Consider the following 20123-nt stretch of genomic DNA (forward strand, 5'->3'; position numbering starts at 1 on the left):
CTTAAAAAAAAAAATCTTCAAAAAGATACATTTTTGGTGTCAGTTTTTTTATCAGCATCATTGTCTACATTCTTATGCTTTTACTGCAAGTTTATTAAAAGGAAATTGTACATACACACAGTATATACATACACACACTGCAGTCCCCCCTACACACTGTGCAGCCACCCTCCTCTACACCCACAAAATACACTGCAGCCCTCCTTCACAAAACACACAGCAGCCCCCCCTCTACACCCACAACACGACACACTAGACACCAACAAAACAAACGGCTGCCCCCTCTACATCCATAAAGCACACACCAGCAGCCCCTGCTACAGCCATGTAAAACCACAACTCTGCACCCCTACTCCACCCACAAAACACACTGAAGACAAACTGCAGTCCCCCCTCTACACCCATAAAAACACACACAAACCAACAGATTGCCAGCTGTACATCCACAACACCCATTGCAGACACAAAAACACTCTGCACCCCTCCACCCACAAAACACACTGCAGACCCCCTCTGCACCTACAAAACAAGACTGCCACCTCTACATCCACACAAAACACTCTGCACCCCTCCTTCACCCACAAAACACACTGACACTGCAGCTCTCCCTCTACACCAACAAAACACACAGCAGACACACCAACGACTGCTGCCCCCTCTACACCCACACCAACAGAAGACACTAATAAAACACTCTGCTGGCCTCTTTACACCCACAAAACAGACACACAAACCTTTCCCCTCACTCCTGTGTGGAGCTCAGTAGGCAGTGGGGAGGAGGAGTCAGTGCCTTCTGTCCAATCACCTCCCCTGTCTGAGCAAATTTCACTCTTTGTGAATGAGATCTGAAAGTCGATTGGCTGAAAAACTTGGCAAGCTGCCAAAAATTCCAGCCCATTACGGATTGGATAATGCCCAGAATTTTAACCAAATCAGGGAGCAGGGATTTTAATGTGTTAACCTAAATGAGTAGTAGTGAATAAAAACAAGTAAATAAGACGCATCACAGCAATATAAATCAAGAAAATATTTTTTTTTATTCTGCAAGACAGATGAGTATCATGAAGCCATGGAAATGCTGTACACATCTGCCTCCATATGATGGATAAAAACCACAGCCGATACAGAGTATTGAACAATTGGATGCAACTGTACTTGTAACAATAGGGCACCATGGAACTAAACCAAAAGCAGATATGGATAGAAAAGCTTGAGAAGTACAAAATACTTGTCAACAGCTGTATCACATTGAGCCCGTTATACCAAGCAGGAAACAAATTTGTGTAATATGATGCAGTAGCCCAATGAAGCCAGTTTGTGAAATTAGTGAAAGCTCCTGTCATGGTAATACCCAGTAAAATTCAACTGATTCAATGTCCTTATCTTGTTGAACGCAAATTTCATTGTCCAACAGTCAGGGGTTCAATTGATATAGATATTCTAAACTCATGTAACTGTTTTTAGAATCCTGCCCCCTGCGTTTGGATAGTTTTCTGTTTACCACCTGCAGTATTGCAAATCTTCAGATCATGGAGATTGTAATCCAGTCCCTGTCTTCTAGATCTGTTCCTATTAGTCCTGCATTTCTATAGAAATGAACAGACCGAGAACCATAGCTGAACTACAATCTCATGGTGACATTTCACACCATATATGTGAAGAGACATGATTTTTATCACCCTGTATATAGGTTTGCTGCATTTTAGGAAATGGATAGAAAAGTCATTAAGTAGAAAGCTGGGCCCAGCCAAACAGCAGTGTAATGTGCTTTATTGCATGGTTTTACTTATTGCATCATACGTCTTCTCAACCCCGTAAAAATGTACACAGCAAATGTTTAAAACATCTGGTGACAAGTATTTGCTGTGTGATCTGTCTAAAGTCTCTAGTATGATTTGTTTGAAAAACACTAAACATACAAATTTGTTTCCTCATGAAACCATTTCAACTAGCTACATGAATTCCTCATGACTACACCAAAAGACAGAACGTGTTTTACACAAAACAGTCAGAGTACCAAAGTTACATGCTGAAATTCAGTAAAACTAAGAAAGGAAAAAAAAATATGCATTTTGAAAACTAGACTAAATAGTACTGCAGCAGTATTCTTGGGGAAAAAAAACAAACAAACCAAACAATAAAAATTACGGTGTACAAAAAGTGGCCGTCATATTTGTTCCTTTTACAAGTAGCTTAATCACGCACTTTTTTTACACCAAATAAACATTGCGAAAACTTGCACGTTGGTTCAGAAAAAGGACCAACCACTGTATGGGAAGTTAATGTGCAAACTGTTATTACATCCTAATGGGTTATATTTGTTTATTTTATCCTACGTGTTGCTGCAAATGTATTGCAAGGTGTTGCATATTCCTCCTGCTACAAAGCATGTAATATTTGCCTTGTACCAACTCAAATGCTTTCTGTCCCGCAGAGTACAAAACAATGTAATCATAAAAAAAAAAATGTTACCATTGCAAATCCTTCCCATGTCGATTAACCATAGCATAGTCTTAATACATACAAATAAGTGCAAGCTGAAATTCAATGTTTTTTCCTCTTTAAAATAAAGGCATTGCGCCCTTTTGAAGCAGCGTTGCCCCCTATAAAACAAGAAAACAGACACTTTTGGTAAGGAAAAACTTTTTCAAAGCCCTCTAGGTTTCATGTTACGATTCTCGTCTCTTTCTTTGCCATTACATTAAAAGCTAGAGATTTCCGATTTTATTCATGTATTTTCCAGAAAGGCTGGTTTATTTGCATGGAAAATGTAGACCAGGAGTGGCCAACTCCAGTTCTCAAGGGCCACCAACAGGTCAGGTTAAGGATATCCCTGTTTCAGCACAGGTTGTTGCCAGTGACTGAGCCACCTGTGGTGAAGCAGGGATATCCTTAAAACCCGACTTGTTGGTAGCCATTAAGGAATGGAGTTGGCCACAATGATCCAATGTCTTTTTTTTTTTTTTAAGCAGCAAAAATGAAATCAAAGCTGCAAAACATTTTCTATGAGAGAAAGCAGCCATGTGTGCTCCTGAAAACAAATACAAAATCAGATATCAAAAGTGCTACAGCATTAAAAGGAAGGAATCACTGTACTAAACAAACAGAAAGGGTCTTCAAAAATAATAATAATAAAAAAAAGTGTTAATAAAGTATTGTTCTTGTAAAATGCAGATTGAATATGAAAAATGACTAGTACAGAAGCATATTCATCATAAACATGTATCCCAGGCTTTACAATTGCATGGCGCAATCCCATACACACAACAGGTCCATGAAAAGCCACAATACTACATCTATTATCACTAGAATTAATGCTGTCATTTTTTGGTCAGAAGGAAAATATGTATTTTATGTTAGCCTTTGTGTGGCCACAACATCCCTGCATGATTTACAGTAAGTGCACATGGATTACAGCCAAGACTGAAAACAGAGTTGCTTCATTTCTCACTTCCCACATGCCTCTCTTTAACAAAGCGGTTTTGGAAAGAGTTAAAGCCAAAATAAATGCATAAATACTTAAATGCATAAATCCCCTAATACTGATAAACACATTTTTTTTTTTAAACCAACGCTTGTGTGAAACATGGCAAAACCAAAAAGGAAATGCATCTTTATGAAAGACATTAGCATAAGGCCTCATTCAAGTACCAAAGCCTTGGAGTGTATCAGCAACAGAGGCAAGGGGGTCAGAATTTTTGGGTATTTGTCCTTGTATTTTAGGTACAAGCCAAAAACAGGAAACCAAATGGTCATCTTATCCTTCTGCCCCATCCTGTTACCTCAGAAAACAGATAAAAGAATGAGCAAATGTCTCATTATGGATGGTTTCAATAAACAGCATGGCTAAGAATGGGAAAAATGCTTCCTGGTCACTTTCTGATCAAATGGCAGTTTAAAAAAAACAAAAAAAAAACAGTGGTGTTCTGGTGGCTGATCTATCTTATTGCATTATATGGTGTTTAATGTAATTAAATAAGACTTCAAAGTAAAACAGTTCCGATCACCTGCACTTCTGGGGTCATACTAAGTTAAAGGTGTACACATCCCCAATTCAAAAAAGTCGTAACAAGTAAAATAAGGTCTTGTAAAAGATTAGAAACATGTTTACATAAGCAGTTTCGTGTGGCTCATTTTGCTATGATCAATGCGACCAAGTGCCTTTAAAATGATTTGTTTCATACATAAGAGAAACTATTCTGGTGAATTGTTGGCACATTGGATTAAAAGAAGAGCAAATCCTCAGAGGTCTGGGAAATAATAAACACCAAAAGGACTAAATGTATAGCAGGGAGGGGGAGGGCGGGGGGAGGGTAAGTGTGATTCAGATTTAAAAACAAAACAAACCCCCCCCCATCAATTTTGAGTGTCAAATGTGCATGCATTCCTCGGATAGCGTATGACCAGAGCGCATGTTAACCAGGTTACTAGTAAGAAATTGAGTTTCAGAAACATTGAAATCAATTGTGATGCAACTTGTGGGGACTACAACAAAAATAAAATAGTGTATGACTGTGGAAAAGACAGGAGTTATCGAGTTTAGCAAAACCTGCGCAGAACTGAGAGATTGTATAACATTTGGCAACAGTAGTTTTGCTAGGACTATCCATTGCTTCCAGGAGTGCATTACCAGGTCTTGAATAGGCAAATAATCTTGTTTCTTCAGTAAAATGTATTTGGACTTAATTTAGGCTATCTGGGAAGGCTAGCAGAAAGTATAAGGCCGCGATTATACACCGCGCTGATGCGCGTGCCTCTCGTCCGAGCGATGTGTGAATTGTGATGGTAGCGATTGGGGAGGCGTGGTGGACGCATTATGAAACTGGTTTGCGGCGATTGGCTAAACCGCCCATGTGATTCAGCTGTTGCTTGAAAATACAATTTTTTTGATCTTTTAAAAATGCGCTCGCGCCATCGTGCTCAGTCATACGCGGCACACGAGGCAGCCTCAGGCATTCAGCAATTTGTGGTTGTCGCGAGCTCCATCACGCAGTGTATAATAACATCCTAAGGCTCATTATATTACATGTTTTAAAATCAAACCTGTATTTGGACTTAATTTAGGCTATCTGGGAAGGCTAGCAGAAAGTATAAGGCCGCGATTATACACCGCGCTGATGCGCGTGCCTCTCGTCCGAGCGATGTGTGAATTGTGATGGTAGCGATTGGGGAGGCGTGGTGGACGCATTATGAAACTGGTTTGCGGCGATTGGCTAAACCGCCCATGTGATTCAGCTGTTGCTTGAAAATACAATTTTTTTGATCTTTTAAAAATGCGCTCGCGCCATCGTGCTCAGTCATACGCGGCACACGAGGCAGCCTCAGGCATTCAGCAATTTGTGGTTGTCGCGAGCTCCATCACGCGGTGTATAATAACATCCTAAGGCTCATTATATTACATGTTTTAAAATCAAACCTTCCCCCCCACATATATAAATATTTTTTTTTTTTGGTAATATTGAGCCTCCATCACTACACTTTGATTAGCATAGTCTTAAGAAACTTAAATTAAGTGCTAAACACTTTATTGGAAGCCTTTCTTGTAGCTTAAAGAGCAATTGTGAGTTGTGACTGGTGCTCGTTGGTGGTAGAGACGTCCATGAATCAATTCAAAAGGAGGAAGGAAGCCTTGGCCATCAAAGATCTCAGTGCAACCTAAATGCAGTAGGAGTCTGTTTTTAGGGGTAAAGATAAACGTGCCAGCTTTTAGGTTTACATCATCTAGGTAGCCTTGAAGTGTAACAGGGGTGGGGGGGAGGGAGGGAGGTGAGTGAGAAGAGAGAGATGCATTTAAAAAAACAAACAAAAAAACCAGTAATTTTAACCTGTTCACTAAAACCTTAAATTATCTTACCTAGTTTCCCCTGAAAGGATTCTGCTTTATAATTGCAGAATTACAGCAAAACGTACAAAAAGCAGTTTTGAATTGCATGTCCCAATATCCTATAAAAACAGATCTTCACACAAAGATTGTTCAAGTACCAAAAGTCTTATTCATTTATCTTGAAAAGGAGAAACTAAATATTACTCTTGCTCAAGATGTTACAGCATTGGACAAATTGTCATGTAGATTAAGTGTACCCATAGATGTAATGTACTCCCACATTGCCAGATACAGCTATTAAATGACCTGTGCCTCTAAATATGGAATCACAGTGGTACATTTCCCTTAAAATGTGTAAGCATTACTCGTCCTATCAACTTGTACTATGAAAGCCAATGGCACAGGTCACATTAATATGCAATACACATTTATATGCTACTAATTGCTCAGCAAGTTTCACACAGCTAATCAACAGAAGCCACCATCTTTTTCCACAGTACCCATAATGCTATTCTGTTACGGAAGCTGCAATCTTCATCGTTTGAGAAAGGAGACCTTCAGCTGCTATGTAAATTACTTTTGCGTACTGTACTTGTGTTTACCTATTCAGTTTAGAAATATTCTTTGTGAACTACATTAAGGATGATTTTTAATGTCAGTTACTTTCCACAGCTCTGTTTCTCTTAAATGGAAGGGGAAAAAAAAGGTTTTTTTGCTTGTTTTGCTTACCCACACAAAATGCTCATTATGCAAGCTATAAAAATAAAGTTCTAGCATTAATAAATAAAAAGGCGATTGATTTATGAAGGGGAAACTGTACTGTGATTGCACTACAGCCCATTATAAAACCTTAAGCAGTAAGCATGTAAAGCGGTCATAACTTCAAACTGAAGTCAACCATAATGCCTTATTTTCCCATCTGTTTTTAACATCTATACTACATGGATCTGAAAATCGTTACCCTTTTCATTTCAACAACGGTATGGAATTATATTTCCATCAGCATATCAAAATTTAAGATGCCTTGGTTTACAGATTCAAGGAGCAAACATACGGTATGACAAACTATTTCCAGTGGAAAGACTTACAAACAAGCTGCTTAGAAAGCACCTGGCAAAATGTGGCATATCTTCCTACAAGAGTGTATTCTGTATTGGTGTATTATTTTTCATGGCAGCTCTATTTAGATTAAGTAAAAAAAAATAAAAATTCTTTAACTTGATCTATATATTTTTTTTTTCTCCAGGTAAGCAAATAACCCCCAACTACAGTACATGATTTAAGAGATTCCCATTCGTAGGAAACCTAGTCATATCAATATAAGCTGGATCAAGAACATCCGGGTACTGTGGAAGTAGATGAACATTTTGATTGTGTTGTGAAACCCCTCACTGTTAAAGTGGATGGCAGTGCATCAGAAAGCAATGAACTGCTGGCCTCTCCAGGAGGGAAAGAGTTAAAATGCTCAGGGAAGTAAACAGAGAAAGCAAAAATAACACTGACTGCAACCTCCCATCCCAAACACCATTGGAAGAAATCTGCATATGCAAGACATTTATATATACCCTACTGAGCGAATGAGAAGAAAACCATGCAAACTGGGACATCAAGCAGGACAAGTGGTATTACAATTGAAACTCCATATTTCTATTGCCTGATCTTTCCATGCTAGTTGTGTCAGACTTCATTGGAAATTGGGTAAAAGGTATTCCAACATTATTTTAAGTCAATGGTTTCAAGATGTCCATCAGCTGAACCACAGCAATGAGGAATGCGCTCAATAAAACTCAAGTGTCATCAAAATTCAACCATGCGGGCTTGCATGGCCTTAGATTATCGCTCATTAATTCAATAGAATGTGTTTTATATTAGGATATTCACATAAACTTTTCTAACCACAGTAGAACATTTTTTTTGAAATATATAAATGTAAAAAAAAAAAAGTGGCCAGCTGAGAATGGCACCTGTCAGCTGTAGTCAGAATAACTTAAGTGATAATATAATTTGTCCCTTGAAAATAAATGGTGTTTTAATATTCCCCCATTTAAAAAAAGTCAGTCTATTTTCCTACTTCTCATTGTAACCCTTTCCCTCCTACATACAAGGCCCATTTTCCATCATGTCATCTGTTCTGCAGTTCTCTGCTTGTAGAACAGCTGGTCACACCTGTAGTGCATTTATGCTTGGTTTTTATATTTATGGTCAGCCTTATACCCATTTTGTACCAAGTGTCGAATGAGTGCAAAAACAGTGAAAAGTAGCTGTGCAACGGCCACCAGGAGTATAAAATGGGTACAAAATGGACTACTGGAAGCTTCAAAAGCCTGAACCAAGTGCAACACACAAAAATACAAAGATACAATGCACAACAGGAACAGTTAGGAAAATGTAGCCTAATTTACACATCAGCTTGAAACATTTATACATAAAACACTAACAAAGATGATGAATGCTTCTAGATGGCTTTTTTACATTATTGGGTTGAAAGATAAACTTGATGGGTCGTTTTAACCTATCCAGCTACGTGTCTCCCTTTCCTAGAAAGGCTTGCCATTCAAAATTGCGACAATTCTCCAAACAAAGATATCTAAATCTAGATATCTCAAGAGAAGAAATGTCATGGATTCCACATTTGTACACCTTCTGGTAAAATTTATGTTTATATTCATCTGCTGCCAAGTGCACCAATCTGTCAAATTTCCAATGTTACAAATACATATATTTGTTTTATACATAAAAATGTATAACAGCGATCGCATGTCGTAAACGTTATAAACCCAGCATCCAATAAATTAAATATATCAATTTGTGTGCGCAAGTTTTTTTTCTAAAAAGCAAATGTATATCAAAAGCAATAATTGAGGAATTGTTAAAAAAAGGCTACTTCTGAAAAGTTGGCATTTTCTAAGGTCAATTAAACTTTGCACTCAATACTGTACAAGTATTAGAAGGCTGCTCAGATTTCCCATTTTCTAGTCCAGGGGTGCTCAACTCCACTCCTCAAGCCCCCCTCCCCCCCAACAGGTCAGGTTTCCAGAACATCCCAGCTTCAGCACAGGTGGCTCAATCAAAGACTGCACCACCTAGGCTGAAGCAGGAACATCCCAAAAACCTTACCTGTGGTGGTGTGGGGGGAGGGAGTGGGGGGAGTGGCAGGCTTCAGGACTGGAGAAACCCTGTTCTAGTCAACTCTATTTAGTCCCATGTTTCAACAGATACCTGCAGATTTATTACAAAAAGTTCCACTCTGGAAAACAGGTAGGCTTTACTGAAAAGGATTTGCTGGGAAGGAAGCCACAGAAATATTTGGAATTGCAAATATGCTTTACCCCCCCCCCCCCCCCTCAGAAAAAAAAAGTGCGTGAATTAGTCCACTGTGGGATAATGAACTAAACATGCTTGATGTGATACAAAAAAGGCAATCTGCTTTGTCTGTGTCACAACAGCATCACTTTTTAAATATATATCTAATATTTGTGAATGCCGCAATCATTGATGGTCAAAAAAAGTAATATATAGAAAATGTGATAAGTTCTGCAATTTGTTAGTGTGACCTTTTTTCTCAGATTAACAATGTGTTAATTAATGCAAATGTATACAGTCTAGTAACAAATTATCTTAAAAAGCTCTGCATTTTACCCCATGACCGCATAATCATATGAAACAGGTGAGCAATAAGTTTACTAGAACAGCATTGATTCCAGCTTTGTAATTCATACCTTATTCTGCCTAGAAGGGTTACAAATGTTTTGCATTACGCTTTGGTATAACTTTATAGTACCAAAGAGTTTGGTTACACAAACAGCTTTCACTCTGGCACTAGAGGTGTATTGCCGAGAGATAGGTTGAAGAATGAACAAGAAATTGTTCCTAAATGCTGAAATACAATTCATTTATTTTTGGTATAACAAGCCATCTAGAAGCACTGGATTGCACCTTTATACCCGACGCAGAATGCAGAATACAAAATGACACGGACGTTAACAGAATTTGTTTTCTCGTGGAAAGAAACTCACAAGCAATGGTGCACCAGCTCATTTTCAGTTTACATTCCAAAAGCAAAGTGTCATCCATTTTAATTAACAATGGAAAAATGGTGTCAAGAATAGGGATAAATAAAACAAAATTTAAAAAAATTTAAAAAAAAAAAAAAAAAAGACTAGGGTTTGACAATTTTGACAAATTAGTGTGGTTTTCAAACCACACTAGTTTAGTTTTTCTTCAAGTTTTGGTGTAGAAATATGTGCAGATGCCAATGCAATTTTCCCACATAAGTGCTTAACTCCAGCAACAAACAAAGTTTTGGTGGGTTCAATTTGGTTAAAAACATTGAAGATTTCCTCATGTGACGAGTTGTAGTGCTATGGTAGCCAAAACTTTGTTTACTGTTGGAAAAATAAAGCAACTTTGTTAGTAGTTTTTCTTTTTTCCTTCCAGGAAAATAAAAGTGAATCTTTCCCAAAAATCCTTTGGTCTTCTTTTTTACTAAACACCATGCTACCTTTCAATATATAGCAAGCCACTGGATTGGAAGTTCAGCTGAATACCATTGAAGATGCTAAATGAAGAGAAAACTGCAGTGGTATAGTTTCTTTACCCACCTATTTCTTGATGTTTAAAAGACTGAAAGACATTACCAACACCTTATTGAAAAGGCTTTAGTGTCTACAACAACGATACAGGCATCGTAAAAGATTCAAAGTTCCACTGAAGGAGCCTGGTGATATGTTCTCTCTTCCAGTTGTCTGTTTTACTTTCCTACACCAAACAAACAGTGTAAGAGCACAGCTGAACTTTAGGTAGCACCAGGACACCTACATCTAAGTTGCCATCTTGCTGCTTCTAGGCCTCTTCGATTCACATTCACAAATTCACTTCTTGTGCAAAACAAGCAGTCTAAGTAGAAAGAATGCCCTCCGAGTTCTAATAAAAACTGTAGAAAATATCCAAAATAGCCACCTTATCCTCCCTCCCAAGGATTTATCTGCAGAGGGAGGGCATCTGTGCGTAGACTGGGTAGGCAAGCCGGACGTTGAGGGAATCATTATGTTGTACAAGGGATGTATGCTGGTAATGAAGGACTAGCTCCTTAAGTGTGCTGTAGAGATTGTATGGCTCTGCAAACCCATATCCTCTTGAAGTACTGTAGATTACACAGTGCTTAACATCACCATCAGCCCTGAGGGGAAAAAATATATATATATATATATATAGTCAAACGTAATATTTAAGTGCAATACATTTGTAAATTAAAAATATTGATGCATGCATTTGAAAATGTAACGTACATGATTAACATTACATTAAAAAAAGTACGGTGCAATTGATTGAAAAACAAATATTTACTTGTTGATTTTGCATGGCCTAAATGCCTTAAAAAAAAAAAAAAAAAAAAAAAAAACACGTAGAGAATGGTGCGTTGTGTCCAGGCATTACCACACTACCCAATGTATTAATTATATATTGAACTTAAATTTAAAAAAATTAAAAACAACACTTACACAACAGAGCACGCATAACATCCCTTCTTGCTACTTTCACGGATTAAAAATGCTCCGTCAGGTTTTCCACCGAGTAATTCTTCTGCTTGTGTACGGTTAATATCACCCACAAACCAAGTTTTCTCGTCATAATGTGGCAGGTTGTCTTCTTCCTCGCCCAAAAAATAGGTACTGAACAAGACAAAGTACAAGTGTTATAATATAAGCCATGTCTACGAGGATTCAGAACATTTTTCACCTACATTATGCTATGGAAAGTTTGAAAGGAATCAAACAGAACAAACAATATAAATATACATATATCCTAAAATCAAGGGTACTACAGGTAAATATTTGCAGATCTCAAGTTTAAACACTCCTAAAGTAACATTTCTTTGTATCCATTCTCGTATCATAAAATAAAAATATCAGTGGAAATTGGACATATGCCATCTTCTAATAAATGAATGTCAAGGGAACTCACTCGTCAATACTTTCATTCTTGATTCCAAGCCAGTCATTAATTCGCTTCTGCCTCACTCCTTTGTGATTAAGCCATCTGTCAAGAATGGGGGAAAAAATAAAAAGCATTCATACGTACTCAATATTTTCATTGTAGCACAAAGAGCTCAGATGCACATTCTGCACAGTGCAACAGCTGAAATCTAATTTAAAAAAAAAAAAGTAACCATTTAAAGCTTTTTATAGGCAGGTTTTTGTTACATCGGTCTGCGGAAAGCCTTTATATTTGAATATACAGTACTTTGTGCCTCGGGAACACAAATGCACTAAGTATTGCATATTATTTGTATTCTACCTGCCAAGAACTCACAAATAAGATTTCCCAACTACAGAAACCAGGTGGGGGAAAGTGCATCTATGCTACCTGCACTTAACGTCGATGCATCCAATGCCGTTTAAATAATCAATTCCTCATACTCAAAAAAAAATTACACTATTTTCATGCAGAAGGAGTTGCTTATAAAAGCCAAGGTGACCAGTGCTCGAATTACACTGTTAGTACAAGTGCATTAAAACAGAGGGGAAAAACAAAAACAAAAACACACAACACGCTAAAATACGTGGGAAGGGGATATTAAATATTTTACATAACATGTGGGAAGGGGTGCAAAGGTTATAAAAGGCAGACAAAGTTTATTACGCGTATTAAAACTGAATATACTGATAAAGGTTTCCTATTTGTACAAACTAAAAAGCAATTTAGCAATATCCTTTATTGTTGGAGTTCCCTTTATAACATGAATTCCACATGTTCAAATAAAGCAGGGCTTGTCTACGTAGCAAAACACTTACATCAGGTACTGATCTCTTATCTTGCGTAGCTGAATAAGGTCAGGCTTGATGCTGTTCATTTTCTTGTCTATTTCTCTGTTGTCCAATGCTTGTTTCTTCAAGTCTTGCTCCAGGCGCAATTTGCTATCATGGATCTCCCCCAGACGAGATTTTAATTTTCCATAGTTTATCATTATTCTAAAAAAAAACAAAAACGTGTTAAAAGAATCTTGAATGATTAATGACAACTAATTAGAAAATGAAGGACTAATAAATCACAAAACTTGTACAACAGTCACAGTATAAATAAAATGCATCAGTGTATATTGCATACAACAGCAAAATGTCTCTTAATTATAATACAGGATCCGAGCACTGTTTCGGGGTAATAGATCCAAATATCTTAATCACTTATAAACATCGGAGTGTTTTTATTAATAAGGTCAGACTAGCTGACCAAATATTGCTGAAAAAGTCCCTATATTCTGAAAGAAAAATTTGTATATACACAGACTTGAAGGACAGGTTTTAACCATAAACTAAACTGCATAGAAAAGACATGGTGGAACTAGAGAGTACAGAAGAGCCACCAAATTAATAAAGGGAATGGATAATCTGATATATAAAGGAGAGGCTAGCTAAATTAGATTTACTAAAAAAAAAAAAAAAAAAGGCGTTTAAGAAGGGATACGATAACTATTTACTGTACATAACTCTGTATAATACGGTAGATTCGCTGGAAAGTTCAAGAGCCGAAAAAGACGGAAAGAGAGAAAAGTTTAGCTATAATTACCGTTCAATTTCTTTCTCATTTCCCTCCATACGAAATCGTTCCATATATTCTTTACTGTATCGTTCCTGTGTGTGGCACTGCTCCTCAAATATTTTAATTGTTTCATTAAAGGCTTCAATTGCAGTCCTCTTCATCTGAATTTCCTGTAAAAGCAACAAAATCGCCATGTTACTTTTATAGTAGATCATTTGTAAATTAAGCTCTCAGATTCCTATAACTGAAGTGTCGATTCAAAGATCAGAAATAGTCGCAACTTTTAAACAGTAAAACGTTCAAAGAAAATTATAATTGCAAGGAAATAGATTATGTATTTAAGTAACGTGCATTTGTGGTTTTCAAGTTTTGTTGGGGTAAGAATAGTGTGTGGTTGCATCTCTTAAGAGTTTCCCCTATCCCAGGGGTCTGCAACCTCTAAAAGAAGAGCCCTTTTATAAAATTTGTCTCTCTCCAAAATATTCATAGAGCCGCAACACATGCATGACTATTACACACCCACAAACATACTGTACACAAAGTAATAGGTATATACTCTATAAGCATTAGCATACTTTGACGTATGTGGGGGGAATAAAATGCATGTCACAATAAGTTCCTTCATTTAGTTTTTTTCCCCCCATTGTTTTGCACAGAAAAACAGTGTCATACATATATAAGCCCCACACACAATCCTCCAAACACCCCCCCCCCCCCATTCCAAATACACACATTGGGCCTCTATCCCTCACTATCCTAGCGGTGGATGCAGGGGGCCCCAGTCAGAGTGGGTCCGTCCAGACCCTACCTGACGGGGGAGCAGGGGGGAGTCCATCTTTGGCACTGGCAGGAGACAAAAGTACTAACTGCTTCCGGGTCTGACCAAAAGGCTCCTCTGCTGCCGACAACCGCCCACATCCTTCTCTATTGCTGCTGCCAGGCCACTAATCTGCTCTCCTCCCAGGCAGCAGCTGGGGGTCGGCAACCTGCAGAGAGTCGCAAGTAGGAGCGGAAAGAGCCTCATGCGGCTCAGGAACCGCAGGTTGCCGACCCCTGCCCTATCCAGTATGAACCCAACTGACATAAGGGAGAGTGGTTATCAGGAATCTGCATTGAACAGGTCTCCTGGATTGTTACTTATAAGTGCTCTGAATCAGCTCATCTACTTCTTTGGCTACATTCTAAGACCAATGGGCTTAATCTATATCCACTGAAGCGTCTTAACGGGCAATTTCTGGCTGAAATTTCCCATCGAATTCAATGGCATGATCGCCTGCTTCTGCAGATATAAAATAAGCCCCTAAGACGTGTTGCTCAATTCTCTTTCCAGTGCCTTCAGATCAGGATCTGTTGCTGTGCGTCACGGTGAGGAATGTAGGAAGATGGAGAAAATAATGGGTTTTTAAATGGCATCAAATAATAGGGCAAGAGAGATACGATACAGCATGACACACAAAGGGTGAACATGGAGAACATGCTTACATTGTTTCCCACAGCTTGTGTGTTGTACAGAGTTGGGGGAAGTTGAACTATATTACGTCTCATTTGTTTTAAATCGCTTACACCGCAAGCAGTTCAAACTTGCTGTGAAAACAAATGCTGTGCAGCACTGTACTTCACTTGTTTATACAGTATGATAAACCATTCCTCTATCATCACATACAACCTTTTCCCAAAGTTCCCAGCATTTCTCAGTCTCCCTAAACACAAAACTCACTTAAGAACGCCCTCTGGTTTTCACAGCTCCATGGTATAGAATTTGACATTTGTGCTCATTATTTTGCCATCAAATGATTGCAAACCACTGCAGGAAATACTGAGGCATTTTAAACATTAACTATGACATTAAATTATGCTCCACAACTTCTGTGGGGTGCAAATAAATAAATGAAATAGAATTAGATCTGGTAATATTCAACCTTCTCTCTTCAGAGCTACAAGATCAATCTGAAAAACTGACCTGGGAAGTTCTTGTATATTCTTCATAAAGTCTGTCATACTCTTTGCTCTTATCCTGATATTGGCAATGGTATTCTTGAAGTTTCTTGCCCACAGCATCAATGTTATCTTCTTTAACCAGCTGATCCTGTGCACATTAAAAAAAAATGTTAGATTAAAAAGAAGAAATACATAGCCTTTTTGGTGTGTGTGTGTGTGTGTGTGTGTGTTTCTGAAGTTTATTAGCTCACCTGTTGGTACCTGGAAACTGGATACATCAACTTCACATCCAGTTTGGGATTGTACTGGGCAAGGGACTCATGACGGTAATGATTTATAAGTTCCACGACAGAGTTAAATGTCAGTGGGTCAGAAAAACCATATTTGCCATCTTGATGGTAAATCTTTATAAGTTTGTTATTACCACCCTTCCTAAAAGAAACAAAAAAGGGGAAACAAATTGTTGGTTAAAATTGCATTTGTTTATTCAGACATGCATAAAAGTATAGGATTTAAAGCAGCAATCCCACTGATATTCATCTCTATCTATTGCTGTATTGCTGCAGCCGGCTGCCCGAACCGCCACCCAATCACAGCACCTCGTTGCCAACAGTCCCGTCCCCATTGGTGACGTCGACAGGGCGGTGGAGAGAATATGCTGGGGGAGGGAAGATGTGCACGGGGGAGAAATGTGCGAGAGAGATATATCGAATTACAGTGTGTATATAATAATTCAGTGTGTAATAAATATACACATGTAAGCTCAATTGTACATTGGTATCATTACCTGGGGCTTAATGCAGGGAATTAAATGGCAGCCCAATAGAAATACACAATGGGTGACATTGCAGCTTCTTATTGGTCCACGTGAAGTGGAAGAGTTGAACACTCATTTTGGTTTTCCCTTGTCGGGACTGAAGTGTTGGTACAGTCATCAGAATCTTGGGAACCAAGGGGTTCCTGGGAGGTGAAGAGAGCAGTTCAGCTCTGGGGACCCCATGGTTAAACTTACAATAAATAAATGACCACTTTCAATTACAAACCCTAAAAACAATAGTAATAAGTAATTCAATGGTATACAACTAATGGTAGTTTAGAAAGAGAAAGTAAATTAATGTTTCCTTTGGAGAAACCATGGGATGTTTATCAATATGATATTTAAGGCTGAACCAGAGACTTAGATGTACCTTATCTGCTCTGCTTATTGCTTGCAGAAACCCTACAGAATAGCGGTTTTAGAAATGGTCAGTTGTCACCGAGATATTTACATCCTTTTGATGGTTGGATAACCACATTTTTTTGAAGATTGTGTGGTGCAACTTAGATTTATTTTTTAGTGGTACTAGATAATGATATATTACTTATAATTTCATTTAAATTTTTTTTTTTTTTTTTTTTAAAAAGACCACATTAAAAAAGTCAACATTACTCACCTCAATGTGAGAGTATAATCTCCTTGCATCTTGGTAGATGCATCTCGAACCAGGAAAGTGCCATCTGGCATATCACGTAATTTATCGTTTACCTCTTCCCTTTAAAAAAAAAAAAAAAAAAAAAAAAACATTCTTAGCACCCATTTTAATACATTAAAATTGTTGTAAGAATCATTTTGTTATACAATACCAAATATAATTGTATAACGTTTTGCAGTATTATTCATCTAGATTTGATAAACCAAAACAAAGTTAATGAATCCATTCACATAATTCAGTTTACCCAATTAAACCCTGGTTAGCATTAAGAGAGCAGAATGCAGTTGTGCTATTTGAAAGGGATATATAAAATGTGTTTTTGTCTAGTCAAATATCTAGCAAATACATGTTTCATACAGTTTAACAACTAAACGTATCTTTCAGAAAATATTTACCATTACCTAGAGATATCCCCCCAGTACCACTCAGCATCCTGGAGAGAAAAACTGGAGTCGTCTTTACTTCCATTTGTAGTCACTGGAGTCATTGATTTAGGTGGCTTAGGAGGAAGTGCTGAAAAGAGAAAATATTGAAATTTAAAACATGGCGCGCCCTACTTGAAAATGTTTGTTTTAAAGAATATACACATTCATTTCCCAATTAGAAAAGTGAGCAACCACCTTGTTCCAAAACCAAACTAAAACTGCAAGAGACACGGTAAGAGTGTTTAGCAAACCATTGACTGCTCAGACCTGCTAAACAGAAACTTTTTTTTTTAAATATAAAAAAAAACAAAAAAACACATTGATTGCCACCATCCAGTGGTACGCCAATATTGCATTGTGTTACATGCCTGCAGTGAGTCAATAAATCACTCACACACTACACAAGAGGGGACGGGTGATTAACATGCCTTACTTAGGTCATTGCAATTTCCACTAGCCACACACCATATTTTCAGGAGCTTGTAATCAGTTATGTTGGCATATACAACAGTTCCTTTTTGGCTCATCTACCTTCAGAGAGATCTTGACCTTGGAACCCATGTATTTGTCATAACTATGCCCGGGACATACATTGAGAGTTGCCTCTTGTTTTCAAGTATTACTTCCTGGTAAAACATTTTATAAATAAATAAATGGAACCCAGCTATAACTCCAGATTTCAGTGGAACAGGAGCACTTACATTTGGGTACACAATGCTACAACGAGTCACATATGGCCAGAAGTTACAAGGCTGAAGCAATGCCCACTATAGTGTGTATCGAGACACAAGCCTTTAAGTCAAAAGGGGGATTTTGGCAAACTTTGCAGATGAAGTCAGTTTGGAAGTGGCCACAGACCTAACCTGTCAAACAGCCAAGTAAACCATGGAAAAATGTCAAAGTACTGTAAAATATTGTTAGCCCATTAAAACATCCCTTCATTCCACCAATGTCGGTGAAGTTACTGTACCATCATTAGTTCAAACTAAACCTTCTAGTCATATGCTATTACCAAGTAAAGTCCATCACACCTTACGGCTTACATAGTGACTGTACCAATACATTTTTACCCGATTAGAAGACAAAAAGCACACATTGGTGTTAGACTGCTAACATCTAAACTCGCTTAGTTCTGCAATTGGAGGTTAAAGCTTTCATTTCAAATAAAATTAAGGCAGTAAAGCAAATAAATAAAATTTTAAGTATTCAAAATTAGAGTGCATACACGTACTAATACCTACATTAAAAATTGTTTAAACAGCACGTTCAAAAACAGTTTTTACCCAAAGATTGAATTTAAAAGCATATTTCACTACATAAATGTATATAAAAACAACGTACAACACAAACCGTACAAAAGACTATTGAAAGCTGCAAAAAGTAAAAGGATGTTAATTGCAGGCAATACACATGCAGTTGATGCAATTAAATCACACCTAAAATGAGAAGTTACTTCCTAACAAAATCAAAAGCATATTCTTGGATTACTTTCCTCATATGCTTTATTCTTCATCACCGATGCCCAATTGCATGGATGCTTAAAACCATTAATGTTAATAGTACACCTCATCTGTACAATCTTTTGTTAAAAAAAAAAAGTTACAATACCATTCAAGTTTCTAACTAAATACTTTATAGATCACTCAATCATTTGTTGCATCACATTCCACATTAAGGACACATGCTTTTTACCTTGGTCTAGATTTACTTCATTTGTATGGAGGAAAATATGCTAGAGATAAGTTTGAAGCAAAATTGCAAGACACAAAAACAATGTCCTTAAAACCATATTTAAGAGCAACTGAAAAGGTAGTAAAATAAATGTTATAACTCAAGAGTTATACTAGCAAGACCGTTCTACATAAAGTATAACAGATTAGGAGCAACTGAAAGAACAATTATATTGTACAAAAAGAATGCAACGGTCGGTGCTTTTGGAGAAAACATTGGCAAAAAATTATATTGTTCATTTGACACGAAAAACATTATGGCAAACAATCTCCAATTCCTCCAACTGATAGCACAGTACCAGGTTAACCAGTGCACCCTACTGTATAGCTTAGAAACATTCATTTTTGTATAAATGGTACTAGTAGGAAATTGCTTTAATATAAAACCTATACTACTGAAGATGTTGCAAGAGCATACTTACAAATCAAAAAAAATCTAACAAATTAAGAGGGGAATAAAAGAATCTCAGCTTGAAACAATTTCTGGTCAAATTCCGTTTTTCGGACTGCTTGGCATGCATTATAAAATCACGTAGCGACTCGGCTATGCATGGTCAAGACCATATTTGCACTGAAGTGGTTATTCTATAGCTTGCTCGTTAGTAACCCTAATCCTACCCCTCCTTCTCCTCCGCAGCACTCGCCATCCAACCTGATTTCTATTCTAAATCCCAAATCAGACGCTGTTGGCAAAAACTAATCTCTGAACGGAGACAGAGCTCCAGCCAATCAGAGCACTGCAAAGGAATCGTATGTTACTGACGTTCAGATGCAGAAAGTAGATGTAGCGGGGGAACAGCAGGTAGTTTTAGCGAAGCTTCTCCATTCAATGAAATGGATTATTGGTGCACAGCTACTGACCAATAGCTATAAAATGAAGGGCAGCAGTCTGAGAAGTTTTATTGATTACCAGAATTTTTGTCCATAATATTCAATTCATACAAGTAAAGCTCGAAAACCAACTAGTGCATTATTTATTACGTAGATGGAAGCCTGCCATTTTTGCAAAGGTTCTCTGCTCCTAAATTGTGCAAAGGGGCGGGTGTGAAAAAGAAGGTGGTGAAGATAAAAAACAATTAATATATTTTGGAAGGAGAGAGTCAAAAGACATTTAGGAGGAAGCAGATTGGAATAAATGTGGTAGCCAGAAGCTGCTAACCAACTGTGAAAGTTGATAAGATATATGATCAATTAC

General features: G+C 37.5%; 1 protein-coding gene across 4 annotated transcripts in view; it reads right to left on the reverse strand.

Moving 5' to 3' along the window:
- Nucleotides 1-1014: 1014 nt before the first annotated feature.
- The window catches only part of PIK3R3 (phosphoinositide-3-kinase regulatory subunit 3), a 403008-nt gene continuing 383899 nt past the window's right edge, over nt 1015-20123 (reverse strand). For 3 of the 4 annotated variants that reach the window (XM_075616225.1, XM_075616228.1, XM_075616227.1), the window contains 9 exons: nt 17175-17286; nt 16735-16833; nt 15553-15733; nt 15324-15449; nt 13391-13533; nt 12619-12795; nt 11789-11863; nt 11326-11496; nt 1015-11003 (listed from right to left, as the gene is read on the reverse strand). In XM_075616225.1, the coding sequence (XP_075472340.1) occupies nt 10805-11003; nt 11326-11496; nt 11789-11863; nt 12619-12795; nt 13391-13533; nt 15324-15449; nt 15553-15733; nt 16735-16833; nt 17175-17286 (1283 nt within the window). In that variant the 3' untranslated portion in view covers nt 1015-10804. Of the gene's footprint in view, nt 11004-11325; nt 11497-11788; nt 11864-12618; nt 12796-13390; nt 13534-15323; nt 15450-15552; nt 15734-16734; nt 16834-17174; nt 17287-18539; nt 18559-20123 lie in introns of those variants that run through there. The other variant, XM_075616229.1, reaches the window with a different exon arrangement.

The sequence above is a fragment of the Ascaphus truei genome, chromosome 10 (assembly GCF_040206685.1).
Source record: "Ascaphus truei isolate aAscTru1 chromosome 10, aAscTru1.hap1, whole genome shotgun sequence".
Taxonomy (NCBI): Eukaryota; Metazoa; Chordata; class Amphibia; order Anura; family Ascaphidae; genus Ascaphus; species Ascaphus truei.